The following is a 26163-nucleotide window of genomic DNA, read 5'->3' as shown; positions in this document are numbered from 1 at the left end:
GAGGACGGGGGGATCAGGACTCAGGAACATTTATTTGTCGTTTCTCCCAGCCCACAACAGTGCAACACAAAGACAAAGACATATCCAAAACCTACAAGAACACATAGTATATCCAAACGACAAAAACAACAAAAAACCCTACAAAACTACAAAAACACATCCATCCAACATATAAAAAGAAAAAAAATTCACTGTCCAAGAGAGCCAACGCCAGCCAGGATGACTGTCAGAGCTGCCGTCTGCATGGGCTAGCAGTTAGCTTAGCCTGCCCCACTTCCATGTCCTGTCAAACCGCCCTCGGTGTTTCCCCTTCGGGCGCAGTTCCATGCAGGGCCGTGGTCCTTGGGCCCACTGGAGGCAGCAGACCAGGCTCCCCCCAGCTGATCCAACGCCAGCTCTCCCAGCCAGACACCTTCGACACGCCTCCTCGCACTCCACACGACGACACTAAAAACACAGTCAACGCCAGGCGAGGCCGCCGCCAGACCGCCCTCGGTGTTATCGGAACTGCCGGTCTGCATGGGCTAGCAGTTAGCTTAGCCTGCCCTGCGTCTGCATTCTGTCAGACCGCCCTCGGTGTTTCCTCTTCGGGCAAGGCTGCGTCCCCGGGCCCACAGGATACAGCAGACCAAGCTCCACCAGTCGATCCAGCGCCAGCTCCCCCAGTAATCAAACGAAGACACAAACCCAGATGCGGACAAAGACACTGGATGGACGGCACTGGGTGAGGCCGCCACAAAGGTTAAGATTGCGTCACCATCTTCCCACACCGGTACTGGGTGAGGCTGCTGCAAAAGTGAGTTCGCACCACCATCTTCCTACACCGGAAGCCGGGGAAAGGTCTATTTGGTGTTGTTATAAGTAGATTAAGACCTGCATGATCCCAAATTCACAGTCATCCATGTCATATTCCTCATTCTGAAACATCCACCTCGAAATCCATGACTCAAACACTGCCATGCCAGGAAACAAACCAAGATTCCAGGAGATGGGATATACTGTCCTACAGACCTCAGCGCTCATCATATGACATACGAGAGAACTGCTTCCTGTCACCATGTCTAACAAGCTACACAGTATAATGGCTTGTCCCTTATGTGGAACTGGGCTACCTACATTGGTCCTCTTCTGTGGGACAAGTTCCATATATCACCGAGGACAACAGCAGAGAACCGTTCTGCTCCTACAAATTACTCTCTCACATGTTCTTCCAACACAGATCCAGTCACAGAGCCACTGAACAATACACCCACTGACAAGTATCTGTGCTGAGTATTTGTGTAATATAATAGTAATATCCAGGGTATTTGTCCTGAGTATTTGTGTAATATATCCAGAGTATTTGTGCTGAGTATTTGTATAACAGCAATACCCAGAGTATTTGTGCTGAGTGTGTAATATAATAGTAATATCCAGAGTATTTGTGCTGAGTATTTGTGCAATATAATAGTAATATCCAGAGTATTTGTGCTGAGTATTTGTGCAATATAAGAGTAATATCCAGAGTATTTGTGCTTAGTATTTGTGTAATATCCTGTGTATTTGTGCTGAGTATTTCTGTAATATAATAGAAATATCCAGGGTATTTATGTAATATAATAGTAATATCCAGAGTATTTGTGTAATATAATAGTAATATCCAGGGTATTTGTGCTGGGTGTGTAATATAATAGTAATATCCTGTGTATTTGTGCTGAGTATTTGTGTCATATAATAGTAATATCCAGAGAATTTGTGCTTAGTATTTGTGTAATAGTAATACCCATAGTATTTGTGCTGAGTGTGTAATATAATAGTAATATCCAGAGTATTTGTGCTTAGTATTTGTGTAATATAATAGTAATACCCAGAGTATTTGTGCTGAGTAATTGTGTCCTATAACAGTAATATCCTGAGTCAATTGATCAATTCCCCCTAACAGTAATATCCTAAACACTAGTGGAGGACCAACAGTGGAAGCAGGACCAGTAGCAGGAGTAGCATTAATACAAGTACTGGCACTAATATTAGTAGTAGCAGTACAAACAACCCTAAGTAACCCCTGGCCTAACAGAAACCCTCGTTTTTAACCTGTAATCAGTTTAACTTGGCTGTCTACAGTTTCGTTTTTGTTTCTACTTGTGTATGTAAAGACTCATTCCCGATTCTGCTTACACAGGCTTTGAAATTAGTGACATAACTATCTTAAAGTTTTCCCATTAATTACTTTACTTCCCATTAATTACTCTAGAAAAAGATCGATTACTTAACCTACAAGGTTAATATAGCTCATGATGACTGTGGATAAAGAAGTGGAGCAGGTCAGTAGACCAATTCCTGTCCGGTTCTACTGGAAATTTAACATCCAAGGCCGTTACATTGTCGCTAATATCAATCAATATTTCACCGCTTCCGGTGTCGGAAGATGGCTGCATGAATTTGCATTTGCAGCGGCCTCACCCAGTGCCATCCATGCAGTATCTTTGTCCACGTCTAAGTTTTGTCTTTGTTCGATGGCTGGGACAGCTGGCGCTGGATCGGCTGAGAGAGCGGGGCAGGCTAAGCTAACTGCTAGACCATGCAGACCTGCAGTTCCAACAAGCCCGAGGGTGGTCTGGCGACGGCCTCACCTGGCGTTGACTGTGGTGTTTTTGATGTCGTTGTGAGGAGTGCGGGGAGGTGTATCGAGAGTGTCTGGCTGGGAGAGCTGGCACTGGATCAGCTGGGAGAGCTTGGGCTGCTTCGTCCGGTGGGCCCGGGGACCACAGCCACTGCCTGGAGTTGCACCCGAGGAGGAAATTCTGAGGGCGGTCTGACAGGCCGCGGATGCGGGGCGGGCTAAGCTAACTGCTAGTCCATGCAGACTGGCGGTTCCAACAGTCATCCTGGCTGGGTTCATTCTCCTGGACAGTGATTTTTTGCTTAGTTTGGATACATGTGTTGGTTTGGATATATGTGTTGGTCTGGCTATGTGTTTTTGTCATTGTGTTGTACTGCTGTGGGCTGGGGAAACGGCATTTCGTTTCATTTCATCTACACAAGTGCAAGACAAAGTGTTTCTGATTCCTGATAGAGAAGGTGCACACAACAGGACTTGTGGCGTTTACTGGACTCCTGTTGATGGGCTGCTAGAATGTGAACAGCAGCAACACAAATGGTTGACTGTGTTTTGTGGATGTGCAGCTGACACAATGTGACCCGTGCCGATGGAGAGGAAAGGCGGCTTCATCTGTCAGACCCACCGAGTAATAACACAGGGCAAGCCCATCTGAGGAAACCAAAGTTTGATCCTGAAGGAGAAACAGTGTTCACAGATGTACATCAACTGAATCATCTTAACTGAAAGAGGGGCAGCTGCAGGGGGTTTTAAGGCCTTAAGCAAGGGTCAAACTTTCTAAACCTTTCCATGTCATGAGTCATGTGATATTAAAAGAAAAAAAATTCCATTCAAAACAACCATTTAAGCAAATGTTTTACCCTAGAAACTGGAGTGTCACCTCCCAGAATGCACTTCCAGGCCTGCAGCTGTACACTTGTGGAAATGAAAGTTGGCACATGAGAAAGAAAGAAAGTGGAACTAACGGCTGAAAATTTGGTGACTGCTGGGGAAAAGGAAAGAAGTCTGATTTCAGTGGAGTATCAGTTCTTCATCACATTTTATATACCTGCCACACCAGCTGCCAAATATTTTCTTTTTTTTCCTCCCCAGTTGTATCCGGCCAATTACCCCACTCTTCCGAGCCGTCCCGGTCTCTGCTCCACCCTCTCTGCTGATCCAGGGAGGGCTGCAGACTACCACATGTCTCCTCCCATACATGTGGAGTCACCAGCCGCTTCTTTTCACCTGACAGTGAGGAGTTTCACCAGGGGGACGTAGCACGAGGGAGCACCACACTATTCCCCAGTTCCCCCTCACCCTCGAACAGGTGCCCTGACCGACCAGAGGAGGCGCTAGTGCAGTGACCAGGACACATACCCACATCCAACTTCCCACCCACAGACACGGCCAGTTGTGTCTGTAGGGATGCCCGACCAAGCTGGAGGTAATATGGGGATTCGAACCACCGACCCCGGTGTTGGTAGGTAACGGAACAGACCGCTACACTACCCGGACGCCCCAAAAGCTGCCAAATATTTTCAATTACACAAAATTGTGTTTCAGTGTGTGTGACATTTGTCTGATCCTCAGTTCTCAGCTCATTCTGGACCCGTTTGGTTTTCAAGTCTTCTCATGGTTAAATCGAACCAGACCAGTCAGTGAGCACTGTGGAGAGGACCGGCCATCCCAGAAACTTAGACATCACTTAGCCCTTCCCCTTACACATGGATACAGGCTGTCTTCAGCATCTGACTGTCTGTGCAAATACAAACAGTGTTGGTGCGTCTCTCTTCCCATCGACTTACTTCTCCTTCTACACTCCCTGCGTCCCTGCAGCCAGCACAGCGTCTCCCTCACACCGTAGTGCCGAACAGTTCACCCACATTTCACTGAACTTTCAATGCCAACGTTTGAATAACTGATCGATCGAGACTGAGAGAAAACTTGAAAAACTGAAACTGGGTTAAAGTCAAAATGTTCTTTAGCTTGAGTGTAAGGAAGAAAATGACACTTGAAGCACAGTGACACGCCTCACAGCGTCAAGCCTGCGGGGAACTGTAGTTTCAAAAGTGTCATTCGACACACTTCAGCAACACAATAATGACGGGGACCACTACCATATCGACTTCAAGATGCTCCTGCTCCTCACCTTTAAGGCCTTAATAATCAGGAATCAGGAACAATTTATTGCCATTTCTTTCATGTTCGCCACAAGCGGACACTGTTACATAACCTCACATGAACAGGAACAACTTTTGGATCCGTGGAAAAAATCTGGGTATTTTTCAGTGAAAATCGGTAAAAACCGAAAACGCTGAGCCTTGCAACAACGACACCACCAAAAACATACAAAAACAGAGAAAACAAAGCAAACAAAACAACAACACACAAACAGTTAACAACACAGTCCAAAACATCACTGTCCAGAGAACAAACACCAGCCAGGATGACTGTCGGGACTGCTGGTCTGCATGGGCTAGCAGTTAGCTTAGCCTGCCCCGCTGTCGAGGGCACGTGATAACCCAGCTCCTTCGTATCTTTCTGAACTCCTTCATATCCACATGCCCTCCCGCACTCTCACATCCTCTTCTGCTCTCCAGTTCACTACACCATCGGTCCGCTGGACTACCATGGGGTCTAGAGCTGGACTACCATGGGGTCTAGAGCTGGACTACCATGGGGTCTAGAGCTGGACTACCATGGGAACTAGAGCTGGACTACCATGGGAACTAGAGCCTTCAGTCATTCTGCCCCCCGCCTATGGACCTCTCTCCCACAAGACCTTCACAACACTGACTCTCTTCCAACCTTCACACCCCATCTCCAAAACGCACCTTTTCACCCTGGCATATTCAGTTTGATCCACGCTTCACTGAGTTTTGTGCAGATGGTGATCTTATACTTATCTGTTGTGTTAACTTTTTATTGTCTACCTGCTTTGTTTTGACTTGATGCTGTCTGATACAGTGCTGCTGCTTTTTTTACTGTGTTCTGTAAAGTGTCCTTGAGTGCTCTGAAAGGTGCCCACAAATAAAATGTATTATTATTATTATTTTTATTATAAAATATATTACACACATACACACACGGGGTGTTTTCCAGTTTTCACAAGTAACAGATACATCATGGCTGAATGAGAGAAGATCACAAGAGGTTGGTGGACATCCATATCAGTGGTCAATACTGGCTTAAACTGACAGTCTTTTGATGGTACTTGAAATCTTAAATGTTATTTTAAGTTGAATAGTGGATCATTTAAAAAAAAAACAGCTTAACAGGTCAATGTTAAAATAAATGTAAAATAAAAACGATAGACACTTCCAAAACTGCACTGAAATCCAACTAAATAAACCTCCACCCAACATCGTGTCTAGAACGAAGACGTTATTCAGTCATTTTAATGGAATAACAGGCGCCCCAGACTAGGTTTATCTCTTGTATTTTTACCTCATGATACAGGAGGGCTGCAATGTCCCAGCATGCTGTGGTATTAAGAACACTGATGTTTTACTACACAGCAGGAATCTCTCCAGCATGGACAGACACCGAGTCATACCACCTCCCATATATATCTACTGGGCTGACCCCAAACAGACAACACCCAACCCTAGAGTCAGAAACATGAGACGTGTGTGGTATGAGGTTAAAAAATACCTGAAGATAACCTCTTCCCTCTCTTGCTTTAGTCCAGTCTGGGGTAATAACCATTTTGTGCCAGATAAAGCTGATGGGGGCTTTAACATATGGGCTGACGGGGGGGTAGGACGGTTGGAAGACATCTTTGGTGCTCAGGATGGGAGTCTTTTAATGTGTGAAGAACTTGTTATTAAATATAATATCCCTCGTAAGCGCTTCCTCACATATTTACCGCTCAGGAGCTTTATCGGAGCTCATCTAAATCAATCCGTGGTGGTCCCTCCTCTGTCTCTATTGGAGGAAGTTCTAATCACAAACCCCTTGGGAAGGGTCTCATACCTGAACTCTGTGACTTCTTGCCAGCGTGTTCTTAAGAATCCCCAGACTCTGAACTCAACGCGTGGGAAGCTGACTTACAGGAAGAACCGACACCGGGACAATGGAGCAGGGTGTGTGAGGTCGCCCAAACACAGACAGCTAAAGCACGGTTAAAACTCCTGCAGTACGACTGGCTAATGAGAGTGTATATTACGCCAGAACAACTTCATTAATGTAATACTACCATTCCAGACCTAGGCACCAGATGTGGTGAGGAGAAGGGTCCACTGTTCCATTGCTTCTGGCAATGTCCCAAAATAAGGGAATTTGGGGAAAATGCTAAACCAACTGTGCAAGAGATTTTATTGATTCAATTACAGCCGGAGCCAAAGTTTTTTTACTCGGCCTCTATCCAGGCGGGCATAATTTAAGACGTAGTGAACAAATCTTTATAAATGTGTTTCTCACAAGCAGGAAGAGTGGCTGCTCCAACGTGGAGAAAGCTGGGCAGGCCGAGTATTGCACAGTGGTTTCAGGAACTATCTTTATGTTTGCCTTGAGAAAGAATCCCACACACTCTTAAAAATACACAAGAGGTGTTCCACAAAGTGTGGGGCCGATGTGTACAATATATCAACAACAACGATTTATCTCACTCACTGTACGAGTCTGGGGTAGGGTAACAGCACCCTCTGCAAACATATAGTCGTCTAAGCTACTTACCTGGATGAATGTCGTGTAACATTTGGATGGACTCTCACACTCTAGTGCCTTCACTGAATGTGCCTTTTCAGTGTTATCATTATTTGGTTTTGTTGTTGTTTCGTTGTTGTTGTATGTGTGTGGACATATATATATATATATATAGAGATGCATATATAGAGATGCATACATTTGTATGCAGATGTAATTTTCATGTATGAAGACTGTATGTGTGTGTGTGTGTGTGTATGTTGTAATGTTTTTGAGTTGTACAAAATTTAATAAATATATTGATGAAAAAAATAAACAACTAATGGGGTGTCCAGGTAGCATAGCAGTCTATTCTGTTGCCTACCAACATGGGGATCGCCAGTTCGAATCCCCGTGTTACCTCCGGCTTGGTCGGGCGTCCCTGGGGTGGGAAACCGCATGTGGGTATGTATCGTAGTCGCTGCACTAGCGCCCCCTCTGGTCGATCGGGGCACCTGTTTGTGGGGGAGAGGGAACTGGGGGAATAGCGTGATCCTCCCACGTGCTACGTCCCCCTGGTGAAACTCCTCACTGTCAGGTGAAAAGAAGCGGCTGGTGACTCCACATGTATGGGAGGAGGCATGTGGTAGTCTGCAGCCCTCCCCGGATCAGCAGAGGGGGTGGAGCAGAGACCGGGACGGCTCGGGAAGAGTGGGGTAATTCGCCAAGTACATTTGGGGAGAAAAAGGGGGGAGAAAATAAAGAAACAAATAAATAAACAACTATTGGCTCGGCACTACCACACACGTTTATAGAATAAATACCAAACACATGTTAAAGTACTGTCCTGTAACCTGAATAAATCCTAATGTATCTGGTGATGAAAATCACTCTGGTTTTGGCGTTTAGCGTGACAGTGGACACGTTTAGTTTTATTCAAAAGCAGTTTTCTTATTTTTGCTGGTTTCCATCAAAAACCAAGTTGAAGGTAAACGACATGCAACAATGAACAAAACACCATTTTCTGCTGGTCTTTCACGTAGTTTCATCTAAACCACACGTGGCTGTTGAACCTCATCAGATCTCATCTGCAGGAAAATCACCATCACACAAAAAAACAAGAAGCCAAAACATTAAATACCCCCGAAAGAATCTTTACTAGACAGCCCCTGAATACAGGCCCTAATGATGTACATGCACAAAGCCAGACTGAATGCTGTGTTGTGGCTGTGAAACTCAGGCCTGAAAACAGGCCGGCTGCATCAGTGGAAATAAGCCGAGCTTTGTTTAAAGCTGCTGCCTACGGGGAATCCAGCACACAACACACAGGCCTGTGCCGTCTTGTGATGCCAGAGGTTGTTTGAGAGAGAGAGAGAGAGAGAGAGAGAGAGAGAGAGAGAGAGACCTCTTGACCTTTAACCAATCCTTTAATGGTCCCATTTTTCCTTCACATAAAAAAACAGTAGAATTAACAGATACTCCTATATACGTTGAACAACCAGCCCCATTCACGGCAAAAAAAAGAAAAGACGGAGACCTCCCCTTTTTCAAAAGTTAAGAACAAGTAAAAAGTTTGCTACAGTGCACAGAACATCTCCGTGTCCCCAAACAGAAACAAATTCTTCCAAGTATGAAATCACTTTGTAATATGTGAACTCAATTTTCAGCCGAGCAGCCATCAGACCCCTCAACATGAGCGTAGCATGTGTGGACCCTGTGCCTTCAATTTATTTCTTCTACTAAGCCAAGTACTCATTTTTGCCTAACCTATCAGAAAGGTAACCAAGGCCACATGTCTGCACTGTGCTGCTGTGTACCTAGGACCAGAGACAAACAGGCTGTCTTCTAAAACCTCCCCTAAACCTCTGAGCCACCGCTGCAGCACTGAGAAAAGAGGGCTCAATCTGGGACAGCTGAGCCTCAAGTGCTGTGGAGTTGCTTCATTGTTACAGAAAAAATAGTGACTCCTTGCTCTAGTATCTACATGTCTGTTCGTAGCCACAGCCCCATGTACCACCCTCCACTGCAGAGCAGCAGTGCATTTCTCTATGGGGGGTTTGTACAGGGACCTCCACCTGCCTTTGGGAGATGAACCTAGTGTCAATACACCCAACCACATTGACTCGTACACTGGTTAGTGATGTTCTGTTGAGAACCTTTACAGTGACTGTATATAAGGCCTTCTTTGATGTTCTTGAGAAGTCCTGTAATTCTGCTCCTCCACTACAGCACGCATAGACAAATATGAAAAACCAGGACACAGAACTGGCTGATCCTCTCCACACTCTGTTCCTAGTGCCTCTCTGAATAAACCAGGAAGTGTATTGATCAATTCCCCCAACACCCTCCCCATTAGGCGAAAAAATTTACAACCAGTCTCTTGGCTCAAAATGGCAGCCGTTTTTGACTGTCCTCCTGATCTAAAACATGCTATCTTAGTAAGTCCAGCTCTTGTGAGGGTTCTCCATACACTGATGGAGCCAAGTATCCTGCAGCGTATCAGCACGTTATAGAGCAGGGGTTTCCCCCCTACACTGCCATAGAGCTGAGAGCAGTCTCTCTTGGGTGTTTAAGACTGTTCCCCAAGCTCGGAGGACAGCCTGATAGAAAGGTGTCACAGTGAACTCCATGCCAGCTAGTTCCAGAAAGAACAAGTGCTTGTCATAATTCAGGTTCATAATCCTACGAAGCAACACAGATGCTGTTTCATTCCAAAGCTGTTGTTTATGATAAAGTAGTCACTGCACAGTTTGAAGGTGAAAAGCTGTGATACGCCTGTGGAGGTCAATCAGGCCCTGGTCACCTTCTAACACTGGTGGGAACAAATGCTTAAGAATTTTAACATCATATTGACTCGTTATGAAAACTGTGACATTGTCAGCATATGCTGACAAACTAACCGAATTAGTGATGTTCTCTGAAAAGGTTGGCCCTGGGAGACCCTGCCGGATCTGATTTAAAAGAGATTCGATGGCAAGGGAATACAGCATTCCAGATAACTGTCAACCCTATCGTATACCTCTCCGAACAGAGGAAGGTCGGCTGAGTCCACCACCTACCTACAGAACACTGGCTCCAGAATACAACAACTTGATCCATGAAATTAATTTTTCTCCAAAACCAAGACCTTCAAGTGTTTTAAACAAATAATAATGATCAACCCTATCAAAAGCCTTCTCTTGATCTATAGAAAGAAGGCGAATGTCCAGCTACTGGAGCTTAGCGATATCAATAATGTCCCGTATCAAAAACAGATAATCCATGATTGTATGGCCAGGAACACAGTACAGCTGGCTATAATGTACAACAGTACCCATGCACTCTTTGAGTCTATTTGAAAGGCATTTTCTAATTATTTTATAGTCTATACATAACAATGAAACTGGTCTCCAGTTTTTCAGTAAGCCAAGAGCTTCCTTTTTGGGCAACAGTGTTAGGACAGCCCTTATACAACTCAAAGGTAAAGTCCCTGAATCCAAACAGTCTTCAAATACTTCATATAAGTATTGTCCAATTAGAGTCCAGAAACTCTTGTAAAACCCCGAAGGAATTCCATCAACTCCAGAGGCTTTGCCACAGCTAAACTGCTGAACTGCTGCAGACATCTCATCAAAGGAGATGGGGGACTCCAGTGAGGCTACCCGTGTTTCACCCAACTCTGCACGGAACAGGCCACTATAGAAATCTATGGCCAGCTTCCTCATCCCTGATGGATCAGTTGTTATCACCCCATTTGGAAGCTTGAGATGCGTCATAATATTCTTTTTTCTAATTTTTCTCTCAAGCTTAAAGAAAAAAGAAGTTGGAGCATCGATATCTTTAGTGGTAGAGATTTGAGTTCTGATTAAAGCACCCTTTGCTTTTTCATGTAAAAACCTACTCTCCCAGGTCCTGCTATTGCCATCATTCCCAATAATCACTTCATCTTCTAATAGCTTAATTTCTTTCTCTAATTCTTCAAAGCAGATTTTCTCTATAGCTGATGTGTGTTTAATGTATTGCTGACAGAAAATCCTAATTTGTTTTTTCTTACCACCCACCACCGAGCTAAGTTTTCAAAATCTTTCTTTCTCAGCCTCCATTGACTCCAGAAGTCAGAGACGAGCTGACAGAAAGCTTTTATCATGTGTTAACCATACACTGACATGCCAGTAGGGATAGTGTTGAAATTGTACTAGTAAAGAAAAACCTGCCAATACTAAATGGTGAGCTGAAAATCCAACAGGTGATATTGTGGACTTAACCTGTTATATGTTTGTTTGATTTAGATAAATCCTATCCCAACCTGCCTGCCCTTGACAGCTTTCACCCATGTGTATTGCCTAGTTCCCTCCAAACATCCACGAGGTCATTTTCTGCGACCACATTGGACACAAATAAATCTGACAGTGGATGAGGCTCTCCTGAGTGTCTGTCAATTGTAAGATGTGTAGTCCAATATCAGTCTCCTCCCACTATTATTACTGAGCTACTATTGAACTGTTTAAGTTTGTCATTCAGTTTGTTAAACAATATCAAACGATCGGTGCCAGAATTATAAGCATACACGTTTATGAAACAAAGGGTATATCTCGGGTTGTTGCCTGAACTACTTGGACTCTGCCCTGCTCCACTTCACATGCCATAGCATTTGTTAAAAGGAGGCATGGTGAGAAGAGAACAGCTACTACCGCACTAAGGTTGGTTCCATGGTTTAAAAAACAATTTGGCCTGTCCAACTCATTCCCCACTCTACTTCATTGTCCACTGAGTTATGTATCTCCTGTAAGAAGAGCACATCTATGTTTTAGCTCTACTCAGCTCAGCTACCGCCACAGCGAATTTTATAGCTTCCATCGGTACCCTGGGAGAGCACAGCACCAATGGTTGCCGTTGGTAACCTGGGCCTCGGCCGATCCAGTACCGTCTTGTCAAGCCGCATACTGATTTGGCAAAATGTGACGTGGGATGTCCTTCCTGACACAACCACTACCCCTACGGATGGGGGCACAGGTGAAGTGCTGGATGCCACCCCAGTATTCATGGACTAAAGGGTCGGACCCCTTAGTTGACTGGTTAGCGCAGTCCCAGTTCCCAGCTGCCGCCTGAATTCACTACAATAATGTTGTGGCAAATATGAATACTATGATAAATACATATAGTATCTGAAATACCATATCTTATGGAAATGTTTGTTTGATGTTGAATATTAATAAAAATAAATTGCAAAAAAAACTAAAGAATATGACATAACAGATTAAGTTAAAAGTAAAAAAAAAATCTAAAAATTAACACAAAAAGAACTGTTGCTCTTATCAGCTCTTCATCACATCTGACAGGACCAAACAGACGGAGGAGGATGGTTTAAAAACAGTAAAGGCAAAAAACCTCTCTCAAACACACACACACACACACACACACACACACACACACACACACACACACACACACACACACAGCTGTGACCCCTGCTCTTTGCATGAACTTTGAAGGGATGCTGAGCTCACCAAAAAGCACCCTAACCTTTAGCAAGACCAAGACCAGCACACACACACACACACACACACACACACACACACACACACAGGACACTACGTGAGACCCGGGGGGGGGGGGGTCAGAGAGGGTCCATATGGGGGTGTTGAGGGTGGCTGAACTAGATGGAGTTTTATCCTGCCTTTTCTCTCCGTTGCTACCAGTCTATCATTTCTTTGAGCTCTCCATACAGAAACAAGTGCCAGGTCCTTCACCAAACACACTCCAGACTCCGCCCATCTCCTCAAACTACGCCCACCATCACTCGCTCATCACTCCTCTCCCTAAACCGAGCTCCTGCCCTCACCGGCCTTAATGAACTTCACCTCCATTTGTCACAGATTATTAACCGCAACACACGAGGTAGTCCTTCCTGATTCAACTGGGATTTATTAGCTAGAGATGCCCAGGGGGCGTCTGGGTGGCGTAGCGGTCTATTCTGTTGCACCAACACGGGGGATCACCGGTTCGAATTCCCATGTTACCTCCGGCGTGGTCGGGCGTCCCTACAGACACAGTTGGCTGTGTCTGCAGGTGGGAAGCCGGATGTGGGTATGAGTCCTGGTTGCTGCACTAGCGCCTCCTCTGGTCGGTTGGGGCGCCTGTTCGGGGTGGAGGGAGAACTGGAGGAATAGCGTGATCCTCCCACGCGCTACGTCCCCCTGGTGAAACTCCTCACTGTCAGGTGAAAAGAAGCGGCTGGTGACTCCACATGTATGGAGGAGACATGTGGTAGTCTGCAGCCCTCCAAGGATCGGCAGAGGGGGTGGAGCAGAGACCGGGACGGCTCGGAAGAACGGGGTAATTGGCCAAGTACAATTGGGGAGAAAAAGGGGAAAAAATCCAACAAAAAAAAAGAAGCCTGTAAGGGTTAAAACGTGGCAGATTGGTCCTGGTACTGTGTGGCGTTAGCATAGCAGCATAAACCCATAACATCAATAATGGATCTGTTGGATTTATCAGCACTGACAGAGCAACAGACAACACTAAGGCCCAATTTATACTCCAAACCTCGGCTAGCAGACAGACGTCTCTCGACAATTCTGACGTCATGAGAGACACGTTTTGTGTCTCCCAGGGCCGTCGTGTACACGACACGTTTTCTTATGTCGCAGACTCGCGCGCATTATGACGCTTAGCTGCGATTGGCTGGTTGGACTGAAGGGACGAGGCGTTCGAGCGTCGCCATGGTTTTGCTTGAGAGCGTCGTTTACATTACGCGCGCTCATTCACAAAAAGAACACTCGCTACTGTTGACAACACAGCGCGTGACGCGAAACGTTTCCATAGATACCGGGAGACAGTCAGCGGCATTGCGACAAGCATAAATGCAACAACTCGAGAGACACTTTCTTGTCTGCCGGGAGACATTTGGAGCACAAGTTGGGCTTTAGTTGTCAACAGTACTGTCAGTGCTGGCTCTTTGGTTCACAAACAGCCAGCAGATCCATTATTCATGTTTAGTTCTACCCTTCACAGGGTTTTGAACCTGTAGATGTCAGCAAACGCACTGAAATGGTCCGGGGTTTAGTGACTCTTTAGACGACCTATGGGAAGGGGGAAACAAAGAAAGGGTCAAGTCCCTCGGTATGGTGCAAACCACTCACTGCACATTCCACAACTATTACCTCGGGTTTAAGAAAAGGCTTTAACCACCGTTAAACAACAATGTGAGGGCTGTGGTCAGATGGGATCACAGCGGAACAAAACAGCCCAAAATTACAGAGGAAACTGAAGAAAAACAGGAAACAGTAAGAGTGTAACTGCTACATGGGCTGTATGGACTAGTGTCCCTAAAAAAGAGGAATCACATGCACATAAGCGATCGGGACATTCTGAATCCCACATCCAACTAGTGTGAGTCAAGTTGTTCTGCACCGTGTTTACATCACAGCAACAGTAATGTGGAACAAGTAGAAGTACTGTAGTACAGCGAGTACAGCGAGTACAGCGAGGCGTCGACAGAGCCGGAGTTGAGGGTTTAACTCCCACTGTGGCCCTCTGCTCTAAAATATATACCACCCCACAGAGAGAATCCCTCTGGATAAAAACGTCCCACAAATAGTGACGGTGTGTTTACTTTAAACCTCTCCAGCCCCCGTGGATTGTCCAGAAATCTAACACACACACACACACACACACACACACACACACACACACACACGGAACAACGAGCCGGCTCTGGACTGAGCCAGAGCGTCACAATGGCCGGCTTACAGCAGCAGACATGAATCATCCACGCTGTTTGTCAGCTGCGAGGCTCGACAGGAGCAGCAGGCGAGAGAGGAAGAGCTCAGAGCGCTGTGATCAAACCCCAACGCCCTCCACAGCCCCGAGCAGCGGGGCTCACTGTACGCTAACGACACACAACCCACCGGGGCAGGGTAACGCTATGGGGGCAACGCCAACAGTCGGGATCCAGAAAATGTCAATCGATGAAGAACTGACAAATCCTTCATCTCAGTAAAATATCGACGCTTGGCCATTTTGTTTTTCACTTTCTTGCCGGTTCCCACAAAAGCTGAACGAAGCTGTAAAAAAATACTTCTCCCTCTTTTTTCCTGGAGTTAATACTTAACCCTGCGGGCCAGAGATAAAGCTAGAAACTGCGACACCTTTGTACTGGGCCATAAAGTCTTCTCATACAGTCAAATGACCTACTTCCTGTAGCTGTGTCAGAGCATCCGTGAATGACCTCTGACCTTCTCTGCACTCACCTTCAGTCCATCGCTGGGCAAACGGTAGCCGAAACGAGCCGGCAGATCGTCGAAGTTCCCCGTTTTGTTGTCAAATGAGTACTGAGGGAGAGAGACAACCGGCACTCTTTACAATTCATTCATTACTTTACTACTGCATTCAGCTGCAGCTCAGCTGTGGCTGTGTGTGTGCGTGTGTGTGTGTGTGACTCACAGCAGCTATGTCAGCCTCCACGGGTAGCAGGTTGAGGAAGGCGAAGAGCTGGACGGTGAAGATGGTGTAGATCTGTGTGGCCGACAGCATCAGCATCCCCAGAGACAGCAACATGTTGGCATCCCGCTACGGCGCGCTGCCACAAACACCCACACGCCTCAACAACACTTGCCTGCAGGGAGTCCGCTGCTCACCGCCCACTGCTGTCACACCTGCAAAACAATAGGAATGCATGGGTGTGCAACCGGCATGTCGTGTGTTTATATATATATTCTCATTTTGATATTCTATATTAATCTATGTTAATATAGTACTAATTACTACATTAATTGGCCCTGTGATGGACTGGCAGCCTGTCCAGGGTGTCTCCCTGCCTGCCGCCCAATGATTGCTGGGATGGGCTCCAGCATCCCCACAACCCTGAGTAGGATAAGCGGTTTGAATAATGAATGGATGGATGGATACTATATTAATCGCCATGGGGGAATTCCTCTCTGCATTTAACCCGTCCTAGCTGCGTAACTAGGAGCAGTGGGCAGCCACCGTGTAGCACCCGGGGACCAACTCCACTTATTTCTTCCTATTGCCTCGGTCAGGGGCACAGACTGGGGTATCAACCCGAACACGCATGTCTTTTTGATGGTGGGGGAAACCGGAGCACCCGGGAGAAAACCCACCGCAGACACGGGGAGAACATGCAAACTCCACACAGGGGACGACCTGGGATGACCCCCAAGGTTGGGCAACTGTGGGGTTCGAAGCCAGGACCTTCTTGCTGTGAGGCAACAGCGCGAACCACTGGGCCACCGTGCCGCATATAAATAAATAAAATATATGTACACACACAGTATTTGTTTGTGCACGCACATCAGTGATGTGCTGTATTATTGATGTTAACCCAAACAACCCTATTTTACCATTCCACATGCTATAATACCTCAAATGAGCTTGTACATGCACGTTACGTGCACGGCTCCGTGGCCAGCCTGAAGGCCTGCTCAGGCTGAGGTTGTGGTGTATTAACAGGGAGAGGAGAAGAGAGGTCTTTAGTTGTGAGGGGAGAATGTGATCAGATCAGGAGGAGTTCAGGAGCAACAGGCTCAATGGGCTGCAAGACCAGACTGCCTTCACATCATGAAGCCACGGGGCAGGGAGGAGTGTTGGAGGCTGACAGGAGTCGTGCAGGCCAGAAGGTCTGTGATCTCAAATTCTTGTCCAACTTACTGAAAAACATGGTTTTACATAAGACATATTGAAACAGACCCTGACAGCATCCGAGTTAAATCTCATTAAGCTTATGTTTCTGTCAGGACGGGGCTCTGCAGTTAACAGCCTTGCTTCATGGACAAAGAACACTTTATTCTGAAAACAAAGCCAGAAATCTTTCAGCCAAATATAATCAGGCGGTGCAGTGAGTTGGCCGATGTCGGGGTATGACATCGTTGTGCCGTAGACTAGAACAGGTCACTCTCATTGGGAGTTAAATAAAACATGTTTGCCATCACGCTCTGGTTTTCTTTAACCGTTTCTCCTCTGGACATTCATGCTGTGCTGGGAAGATGAAGCAGACATTTTGACCTACTTCTTGTGTAAAGCTCCACGCCTACTTTGCATTCTTAATGATCATCTCCTCTTCTTGTCCTTTATGCAGGTGAAAAAGACTGGATCCTTACATTAACTATGGGGGGGTACACAACAGTTTCACATTTTTTACGGACTGTAAAGGTACAGTCAGTCTGCAAGCCGGGTAATTATAATATTATTATCATCATCTTCGTCATCCTATATGGGGCGTAATCTGCATTATCAGTTCTCTATGCCAGGCAAAATGTAATGAACATCCCTGCCAACAAAGCAGCACTGGGTGATGGATTCCACAATTCACCAGCCATTTCTGTTTCAGAACAAAACCCTGGTCAAAACGTCATATAGCGCCACCGAGCTTTAGAAATCTGCTTTTCCAAGGCTGGAGTGGAGGGCCATGCATCCGACAGTCTGCAGCCCAGACGACATCTGACTGCCTGTCCAAGCCTCAAGTTGAGTTAGTCTGGAAAAGGAACAAGATGTCTTCTTAACAAGCAACATGTTCCTACAAGCATGCTGTAGTATGTTGAGTGTATCACAAATCAGTATTTTATCATTCAAACATCATTTTTGGCGGGGCGTCCAGGTAGCGTGGGTCTATTCCATTGCCTGCCAACACGGGGAGAGCCAGTTCGAATCCCCGTGTTACCTCCAGCTGGGTCGGGCGTCCCTACAGACACATTTGGCTGTCTGTGGGTGGGAAGTCGGATGTGGTTATGTGTCCCAGTCACTGCACTAGCGCCTCTTCTGGTTGGTCGGGATGCCTGTTGGGGGGGAATAGCGAGATCCTCTCACACGCTACGTCTCCCTGGCGAAACTCATCACTGTCAGGTGAAAAGAAGCGGCTGGCAACGCCACATGTATGGGAGGAGGCATGTGGAAGTCTGCAACCCTCCCCAGATCGGCAGGGGGGTGGAGCAGTGACCGGGACAGTTCGGAAGAGTGGGGTAACTGGCCAAGTACAATCGGAAGAAAAAGGGGGAAATTCCACAAAAAACCCCCCCATCATTTTTAGCTGGTGGTGAGGGCAAACTTACCAGCCAAAACCTTTAAGTTTCGTTTGCGAGCATGTGGCCGGGAGCTGGTGTTTCTTTCTCCCCGTGCTGCGATATTCAACCACATAAAGCGCCACATCAGCAGCTGTCCACAGTTCTTCATATCTGTGTTACTTCCACTGCGGGTTGGAAACTACCTTTTTCATCTGCCCACTACCACAGCTGCGGAGTCCAGCAACCACAGACTGTGTTTTTCTATTTCACGCGAGAAACTTAATTTTGAATGGGGAAAGTGAACATCGAGCAGCAGGTGGCTAGTAGACACTGGGCAGGTGGCTGACGTTACCATCCTCCTCCCACACCGCACACAGCATCTACGGTGACTGGGAGCGAGTGTGATGTAGACCACCGTGTGGTCTCTCCATCACGTTGAGCCAGCACTGAGTGATGCCTCACATCTGCCCAAAACAGGAGCGGGGCTGGTTACCTAACTCTCCATCCTGCTGTCCCACTAACCCAACTGCAGCCATATCCAGCAGCATCACAAGCCCGGAGAGTCCTGGACGGCGGGTCCACCGCATGGGCGTAGTCTGATTCTCAGCCAGATGCAAGAATTGCTCTGGACTGCGGAACACGTCCACCAGGACGCTGGGCCACATGTGTGTCCAACACCGTGGCCGTCACATGTGAAAACAGCCTACTATTGGCACATTCCTGTGACAGTGTGGAATAGTGAAGCCCTGGGTGCAACTGACGTTTAACAACTGCAGAGTTACCGAGGCAGGGCCCTGACAAGTGAACACGGCCAGCAGGGAAGAGCAGACCTTAGGGAAGAGACAATTTAAAGCGCGTTATCGGGATGAGTAATGTGCTCTGACGGCGGGCCAAGCGCTGGCCATCACGTTGCAAAAAACAAAAAGAGGAAGTGGAGCAACAGTTGCAGAGCCACGCTGGCTGACGGTCCTGTGACTGCAGGCTTACAGGCACTTCTCCATGTGGACCAAGCACGTCTGAAATGGCCACGGCGTGATTCAGCGCGCCGGGTGGCACAGTCCCCTCTCTTGCTAACGAGCCCCGCCGGTGTGGGGTTTAACTCGGGACGGCACGAACACCACAGCACAGCGGGTTGTCCACACATCATCTCTCTCCCCCCTTGTATCGGCATGAGTCAGTAGATTTGTTCTGCAGAGCCTGCCCGGCTAACCAGCCCTGACGGCGGCAGAGCCTGCCCGGCTAACCAGCCCCGACGGCGGCAGAGCCTGCCCGGCTAACCAGCCCTGACGGCGGCTAGCGACGAGTGAGCCTGGGCCAACAAGTGTACCGGCTAGCCGGGTCAACGTCACACGATCCATGAACACGGCGCGGTGGAAAGAGGCAGAGCCGCTGGCGCGACTAGGCCACAGCTAACCGGCTGTGATGGGGGGGCAGCAGCAGCGGCGGCGGCGGCGGCAGGGTCGCCCTGTGGACAAGTTAGCACGGAGCTCACGGCGGACTCCTACCTTTAATTCGGAGCGACGTTTCGTGTTTGCTGGGGAGTCAGACGTCGACGCTGGACGTCAGGGTGCGGACGGCCTGCGTGGGACTGGCTGTGTAGCGGACACGGCGGGGGGACTTCACTCCATTCAGACGACGGGACGGACGGACGGACGGACAACAACATCAACACTAATCCTCCGTCCAGCTTCTTCGTGTGAGCGCCCGTTTCCGCCTCCTGCTCACGCCCTCCGCGGAACAGCCGCCCTCCCATTGGACGGATCACCGATCGATCACTTTTAGCCCGGAAACGGGTCTTGTGCGTAAACACAGCCACGTGACGACACAAACAAGCGCTCGGTGCCGTTTTCGGTCACGTGGGGAGCGTCGGCGCTGTCCCGCCCGCGGAGGCTCGAGGGCCTGACACGTGATCCCGAGGCGTCTGAGAGACGTCGGTGACGCGGCGCAACTCCCGCGAACTTCTGGGGGGGGATTTCCCGCCACGCAGCGCTCCTTAGGGAACAGTAGGGTTGGTACCGTCAATATGACGCCATTCAGGCTGACTGGTGAGACAATGGTTTATCATTTCTTTATGACGTGTTGAGTTCTCATGGTCACGTGTTATCTTTTGAAGAACTTACCAGGAAGTATAAAATTACTATTACAAGTAAAGGTTACGAGACAATCTGCAAAGGGGTCCCCGTCCCCTTGCTGCGACTGATACGCGGCAGTTTTCTCTAGTCTCGCCTCCTTGCCTCCAAAAGGGTCCCCGTTCCCTTGCTGCGACTGATACAGGACAGTTTTCTCTAGTCTCGCCTCCTTGCCTCCAAAAGGGTCCCCGTTCCCTTGCTGCGACTGATACAGGACAGTTTTCTCTAGTCTCGCCTCCTTGCCTCCAAAGGGGTCCCCGTTCCCTTGCTGCGACTGATACAGGACAGTTTTCTCTAGTCTCGCCTCCTTGCCTCCAAAGGGGTCCCCGTTCCCTTGCTGCGGCTGATACGCGGCAGTTTTCTCTAGTCTCGCCTCCTTGCCTCCAAAGGGGTCCCCGTTCCCTTGCTGCGACTGATACAGGGCAGTTTTCTCTAGTCTCGCCTCCTTGCCTCCAAAGGGGTCCCCGTTCCCTTGCTGCGACTGATACAGGGCAGTTTTCTCTAGTCTCGCCTCCTTGCCTCCAAAAGGGTCCCCGTTCCCTTGCTGTGGCTGATACAGGGCAGTTTTCTCTAGTCTCGCCTCCTTCCCTACAAAGGGGTCCCCGTTCCCTTGCTGCGACTGATACGCGGCAGTTTTCTCTAGTCTCGCCTCCTTGCCTACAAAGGGGTCCCCGTTCCCTTGCTGCGACTGATACGCGGCAGTTTTCTCTAGTCTCGCCTCCTTCCCTACAAAGGGGTCCCCGTTCCCTTGCTGCGACTGATACGCGGCAGTTTTCTCTAGTCTCGCCTCCTTCCCTACAAAGGGGTCCCCGTTCCCTTGCTGCGGCTGATACAGGGCAGTTTTCTCTAGTCTCGCCTCCTTGCCTCCAAAAGGGTCCCCGTTCCCTTGCTGCGACTGATACGCGGCAGTTTTCTCTAGTCTCGCCTCCTTGCCTCCAAAGGGGTCCCCGTTCCCTTGCTGCGGCTGATACAGGACAGTTTTCTCTAGTCTCGCCTCCTTGCCTGCAAAGGGGTCCCCGTTCCCTTGCTGCGACCGATACAGGGCAGTTTTCTCTAGTCTCGCCTCCTTGCTTGCAAAGCAGTCCCCGTTCCCTTGCTGCGACCGATACAGGGCAGTTTTCTTTAGTCTCACCTCCTTCCCTGCTCTAAGAGCTGGTGATGTCAATTTGATGGATAAAAAAATGCAATAACAAAACAGTTAGTCGGGTTTTTAAACAGAAACATTTTGGGGACTTCAACTCATGCTCTGGACTTGATCATGTAGAGGTCCCCCTTAGGAGGAAGTCCTTTTCTTTTATCTTTCATGTCCTGTCCCTTGTCTCCGATGCTGTTTGTGGCATTCATGGACAGGATCTCAAGGCGCAACCAAGGTGAGGAGTGTGTCCGTTTTGGGAACCTCAGAATTGTATCTCTGCTCTTCGCAGATGATGTGGTTTTGTTGGCTTCATCAGAACGTGACCTCCAGAGCGCACTGGGGTGGTTTGCAGCTGAGTGTGAAATGGCCGGGATGAGAGTCAGCACCTCCAAGTCTGAGGCCATGGTTCTCTACCGGAAAATTGTGGATTGCTCCTCCCGGGTTGGGGATGAGTTGTTGCCTCAAGTGAAGGAGTTCTGGGCTGGACTGTTCCGGTGGCATCTGGACACTCCTTGGCATCCTGCGCATCATATTCTTCATAAATTTTATAAGTCCATTATAATTCTGTTTATCCTCTTTCATTGTTGTATTGTGTAAATTGTGTAAACACAACATTCATTGCAGGTTGTCCGTCTTGGGAGAGAGATCCCTCCTCTGTTGCTCTCCCTGAGCTTTCTTCCTGTTTTTTCTCCCTGTTAAAGGGTTGTGGAGGGTGAAAGAAAGGAGACGAGGCCACTTCTCCTTTTGACCACACAGCCGTGGGATCGTTTATTTCCTCCAACAAACTCTAAGTCCGCAGTTCACTATGCTAAAAACCTCAGCCTCGTGTCTACCCACAATACCCCTTGCTAACCCCCGCCCACTGTCTTAAAGGGACCGTCTCTGGCCCGCATGATGAATATCTAACCTGCAAGTAGGTCACTACACACGCCCCCCCCAGAATTCACCGTGACAAAAAGAAAAAAAAAATCAACGTGGCGGGGGACGAATAATGCAGCCAAAACGGCTCCTCTTGATGGGTGTAGGGGCAGGGGGGGCGTCCACGCCAAGGGGGCTGGGCCAGTTGAACCAGCCTGTCCAAGTCCAGGTGAGCTGGCTTGAGGCGGTCCACCGAAACCCACTCCTGCTTACCACCAACATCCACAACAAAGTTCTTAGCCCCTGCCGCCAGGACACGGAAGGGGCCATCATAGGGGGGCCTCAGGGGGGTACGGTGGGCGTCATGACGGATGAAGACGTACCCGGCCGACTGCAGGTTCTTGGGGATGTAAGACTGAGGGAGGCCGAACCGCGAAGTTTGGACTGGAGTGAAAACGCCAGCAGCGTCCTGGAACACAGCCCGTTGGCGGACAGACCAGGGTGCCGCGCCGTCTGGGAGAAATTCCCCTGGGACCCGCAGTGGCTGGCCGTAAACCAGCCCAGCCGATGAGGGCTGGAGGTCTTCCTTAGGGGTGGTCCGCAGGCCAAGCATGACCCACAGGAGCCGGTCGACCCAGCTACTGTCTGTGAGGCTGGCCCGAAGAGCGGCCTTCAAAGAACGATGAAACCGCTCACATAAACCGTTGCCCTGCGGGTTGTACGCTATGGTGCGGTGCAGCTTCATCCTTAGGCTTTCAGCGACTGCAGTCCAGTGCTTGGATCTGAACTGCAGGCCCGGGTCAGAAGTGAGGTCAGATGGCATGCCAAACAAGGCTATCCAGGACCAGATGAATGCCCGGGCCACTTCAGCAGACGTGGTGGTTGACAACGGAATAGCCTCTGGCCACCTAGTGGTCCTGTCCACCATGGTAACGAGATGAGTGAAACCACGGGAGGAGGGAAGGGGTCCTACTAGGTCCACATTGACATGGTCGAAATACCTCCCAGGCACTGGGAACAGCACCAGGGGTGCCTTGGTGTGGCGGTGAACCTTGGAGCGCTGACACGCCACGCAGGTGCCTGCCCAGTCCTTGACATCCTTCCTGAGGCCATCCCACACCAACTTGGCCCCCACCAACTTCATTGACGCCTTCACGCCTGGGTGTGAATGGCCATGGATGGCATCGAAAACCCGTTGCCGCCAGCCCGTGGGCACCATGGGCCGGGGCTGACCCATGGAGATGTCACAGAGAAGCGTGGCCCCGGCGTCGTTGAACACCACATCCTTCAACTGTAGCCCGGTGTCAGCAGTCCGGTAGGCCTGCACTTCTGTGTCAGCAGCCTGGTCTGCAGCCATGGCTGCGTAGTCGAGTCCCAAGTGGACGGGCCCCAACATCGCCTGGGAGAGGCAGTCGGCGATGAAGTTGTCCTTGCCGGCGACGTGCCGGATGTCAGTGGTGAACTTCGAGATGTAAGAGAGCTGGCGCTGCTGGCACCCAGACCACGGCTCGGTGGCTTTGGCCATGGTGAATATCAGCGGCTTGTGGTCCACAAACACAGAGAATCGACGGCCTTCCAGCAGGAACCTGCAGCGGCGGATGGTGAGAAACAGGTCAAGAAGCTCCTGGTCGAAGGTGCTGTATTTCCTCTCATTGCTGCGCAGCTGGCGGCTGAAAAAAGCAAGCGGCTGCCAGGCTCCGCCCACCCACTGCTCATACACTGCCCCCACAGTGTAATCTGAGGCATCCGTGGTGAGTGCTACTGGGGCAGTTGGTGATGGGTGCGCCAACAAGGCGGTGTCAGCCAGCGCAGCCTTAGCATCCTCAAACGCCCGGTTTCTCTCTTCCGACCAGTCCACTGGGCCCTTGGGGTCCTTACCCTTCAGAGCCTCATACAGGGGGTGCATGAGATGAGCGGCCCGGGGAATGAACCGGTTGTAAAAGTTCGCCATGCCAAGGAACTCCTGCAGGGACTTCATCATGTTCAGGCGTGGGAACCTGGCGACGGCGTCCACCTTGTCGGGGAGAGGAGTTGCGGACATTGTACCGGACCGTTGTGGTGAAGAGGGAGCTGAGCCGGAAGGCAAAGCTCTCAATTTACCAGTCAGTCTTTGTTCCAACCCTCACCTGTGGTCATGAGCTTTGGGTAGTGACCGAAAGGGTGAGCTCGTGGATACAAGTGGCTGAAATGAGTTTCCTCCGTAGGGTGTCTGGGCTCAGCCTTAGAGATAGGGTGAGGAGCTCGGACATCCGGAGGGAGCTCGGAGTAGAGCCGCTGCTCCTTCACGTCGAAAGGAGCCGGTTGAGGTGGTTCGGGCATCTGATTAGGATGCCTCCTGAGCGCCTTCCTTTGGAGGTTTACCGTGCACGGCCAACTGCGAGGAGACCCCGGGGCAGACCCAGAACTCGCTGGAGGGCCTACATGTCCAGTCTGGCCCGGGAACTCCTTGGAATCCCCCAGGAGGAGCTGGAGGGCGTTGCTGAGGGGAGGGACAGCTGGAGTGCCCTACTTAGCTTGCTGCCACCATGACCCGACCCCGGAGAAGCGGCTGATGAATGAATGAATGAATGAATGAATGAATGTCCTGTTGCTCCTAAAGTCAAAGAACCCCATTTTAAAATAGTGTCAGTGATATTCCCTGTTAATGACTTTTTACGTAAGAGATCTAAATGTGAAGTGGATCCTTGCATCTCCTGTTCTTCTGAGGCTGAAACCACTGACCATTTATTATTTAATTGTTCTTGTGCTAATTTATTTTGGTCTGAGAGCCATAATTGGTTGTCTTTAAAAACAGTAAACATACCTTCGTTTACATACATTGATATAATGTACTTCATGGATAATTTGGATGCAAACATCTCAGATACCATTCATCTGGTGATTCTTTTGGGTAAATATCATTTACATACTTGTAAGTGGGGAGGCAGCCCTCCCTCTTTTATCATGTTTTTATATACGTTTGTAAATATTTGGAGAATACGAATAGAAAAGCAAAAAATGAATATATATATATATATATATAAACCTGCTCCTTTGTGCTCGCCATCTGTTTACCTCATTGTTTTGTTATTTTATTTGACATTATTACTACCATTCCACCATTGTCTGAACTTTATCTTTCTTTTTGTACATTTATTCCCTACCTTGCTTTGTATAGTTCCTTGTATTTAATAAAAAATAAAAAACTTACATAGCAGTACATCTGAACTATGCTGGAGGGGCTGTGGACTGGTGGGGGGGGGGGGGGGGGGCTTTACACATACGTATATTGTGGGATTGCCCCAAACTCCTGGATTTCTGGAAGAATGTCCAGAAGGAGATTAAACAGGTTTGGGGTATAAACTTCAGTCTACATCCAGCACTTTTTATACTGGGTATACTTCCTGATCGTTTCTGTTTTGATCATTTCAATGTTTTATTTTTAACTGTGTTCTGTAAGGTGTCCATGAGTGCTCTCAAACACGCCCACAAATAACATGTATTATTATTATTGTTATTATTATTATCATCTTATTATAATTTCTTTCGTGTTTCCTGTTTTACATCCTGTAGAGCCGGGTCCAAACTATGGACCTGAGGCACTACAGGGCAGACGTCACTTGATTGACAGTACTCGTGGTAATATGTGGGCTGTTCCGAGTAGGGAGATCTCCTGGACTGCATGGATGTTGATGTTTCCTGGGATACGGTTGGTGAACTTTTCCAGTCCCTTCTTCATGAGTCCTAGAGCTCCGATGACCACTGGTGCTGTCTCGGTCTTCATTCCCCACATCCTGGTGGTTTCAGTCTCCAGGTCTTTGTACTTGGTCAGCTTCTCTGTGACTTTCTCTGAGGTGTTTG

The 26163-nt window shown here is 48.6% G+C and overlaps 1 protein-coding gene across 1 annotated transcript in view; it reads right to left on the bottom strand.

Annotated features, from left to right (window-relative positions):
• rnf13 (ring finger protein 13) overlaps positions 1 to 19920 on the bottom strand; it is a 100583-nt gene extending 80663 nt beyond the window's left edge. The window contains exons 1-3 of the mRNA XM_056276484.1: positions 19707 to 19920; positions 15629 to 15840; positions 15436 to 15516 (exon numbers count right to left, since the gene is read on the bottom strand). Of these exons, the coding sequence (XP_056132459.1) occupies positions 15436 to 15516; positions 15629 to 15742 (195 nt within the window). The 5' untranslated portion in view covers positions 15743 to 15840; positions 19707 to 19920. The remainder of the gene's footprint in view (positions 1 to 15435; positions 15517 to 15628; positions 15841 to 19706) is intronic.
• Positions 19921 to 26163: the final 6243 nt, after the last annotated feature.

Source organism: Lampris incognitus, chromosome 3 (assembly GCF_029633865.1).
Source record: "Lampris incognitus isolate fLamInc1 chromosome 3, fLamInc1.hap2, whole genome shotgun sequence".
Lineage (NCBI taxonomy): Eukaryota > Metazoa > Chordata > Actinopteri > Lampriformes > Lampridae > Lampris > Lampris incognitus.
The sequence above is the reverse complement of the archived record's forward strand: the minus strand, read 5'-3'. Positions and strand labels throughout refer to the sequence as shown.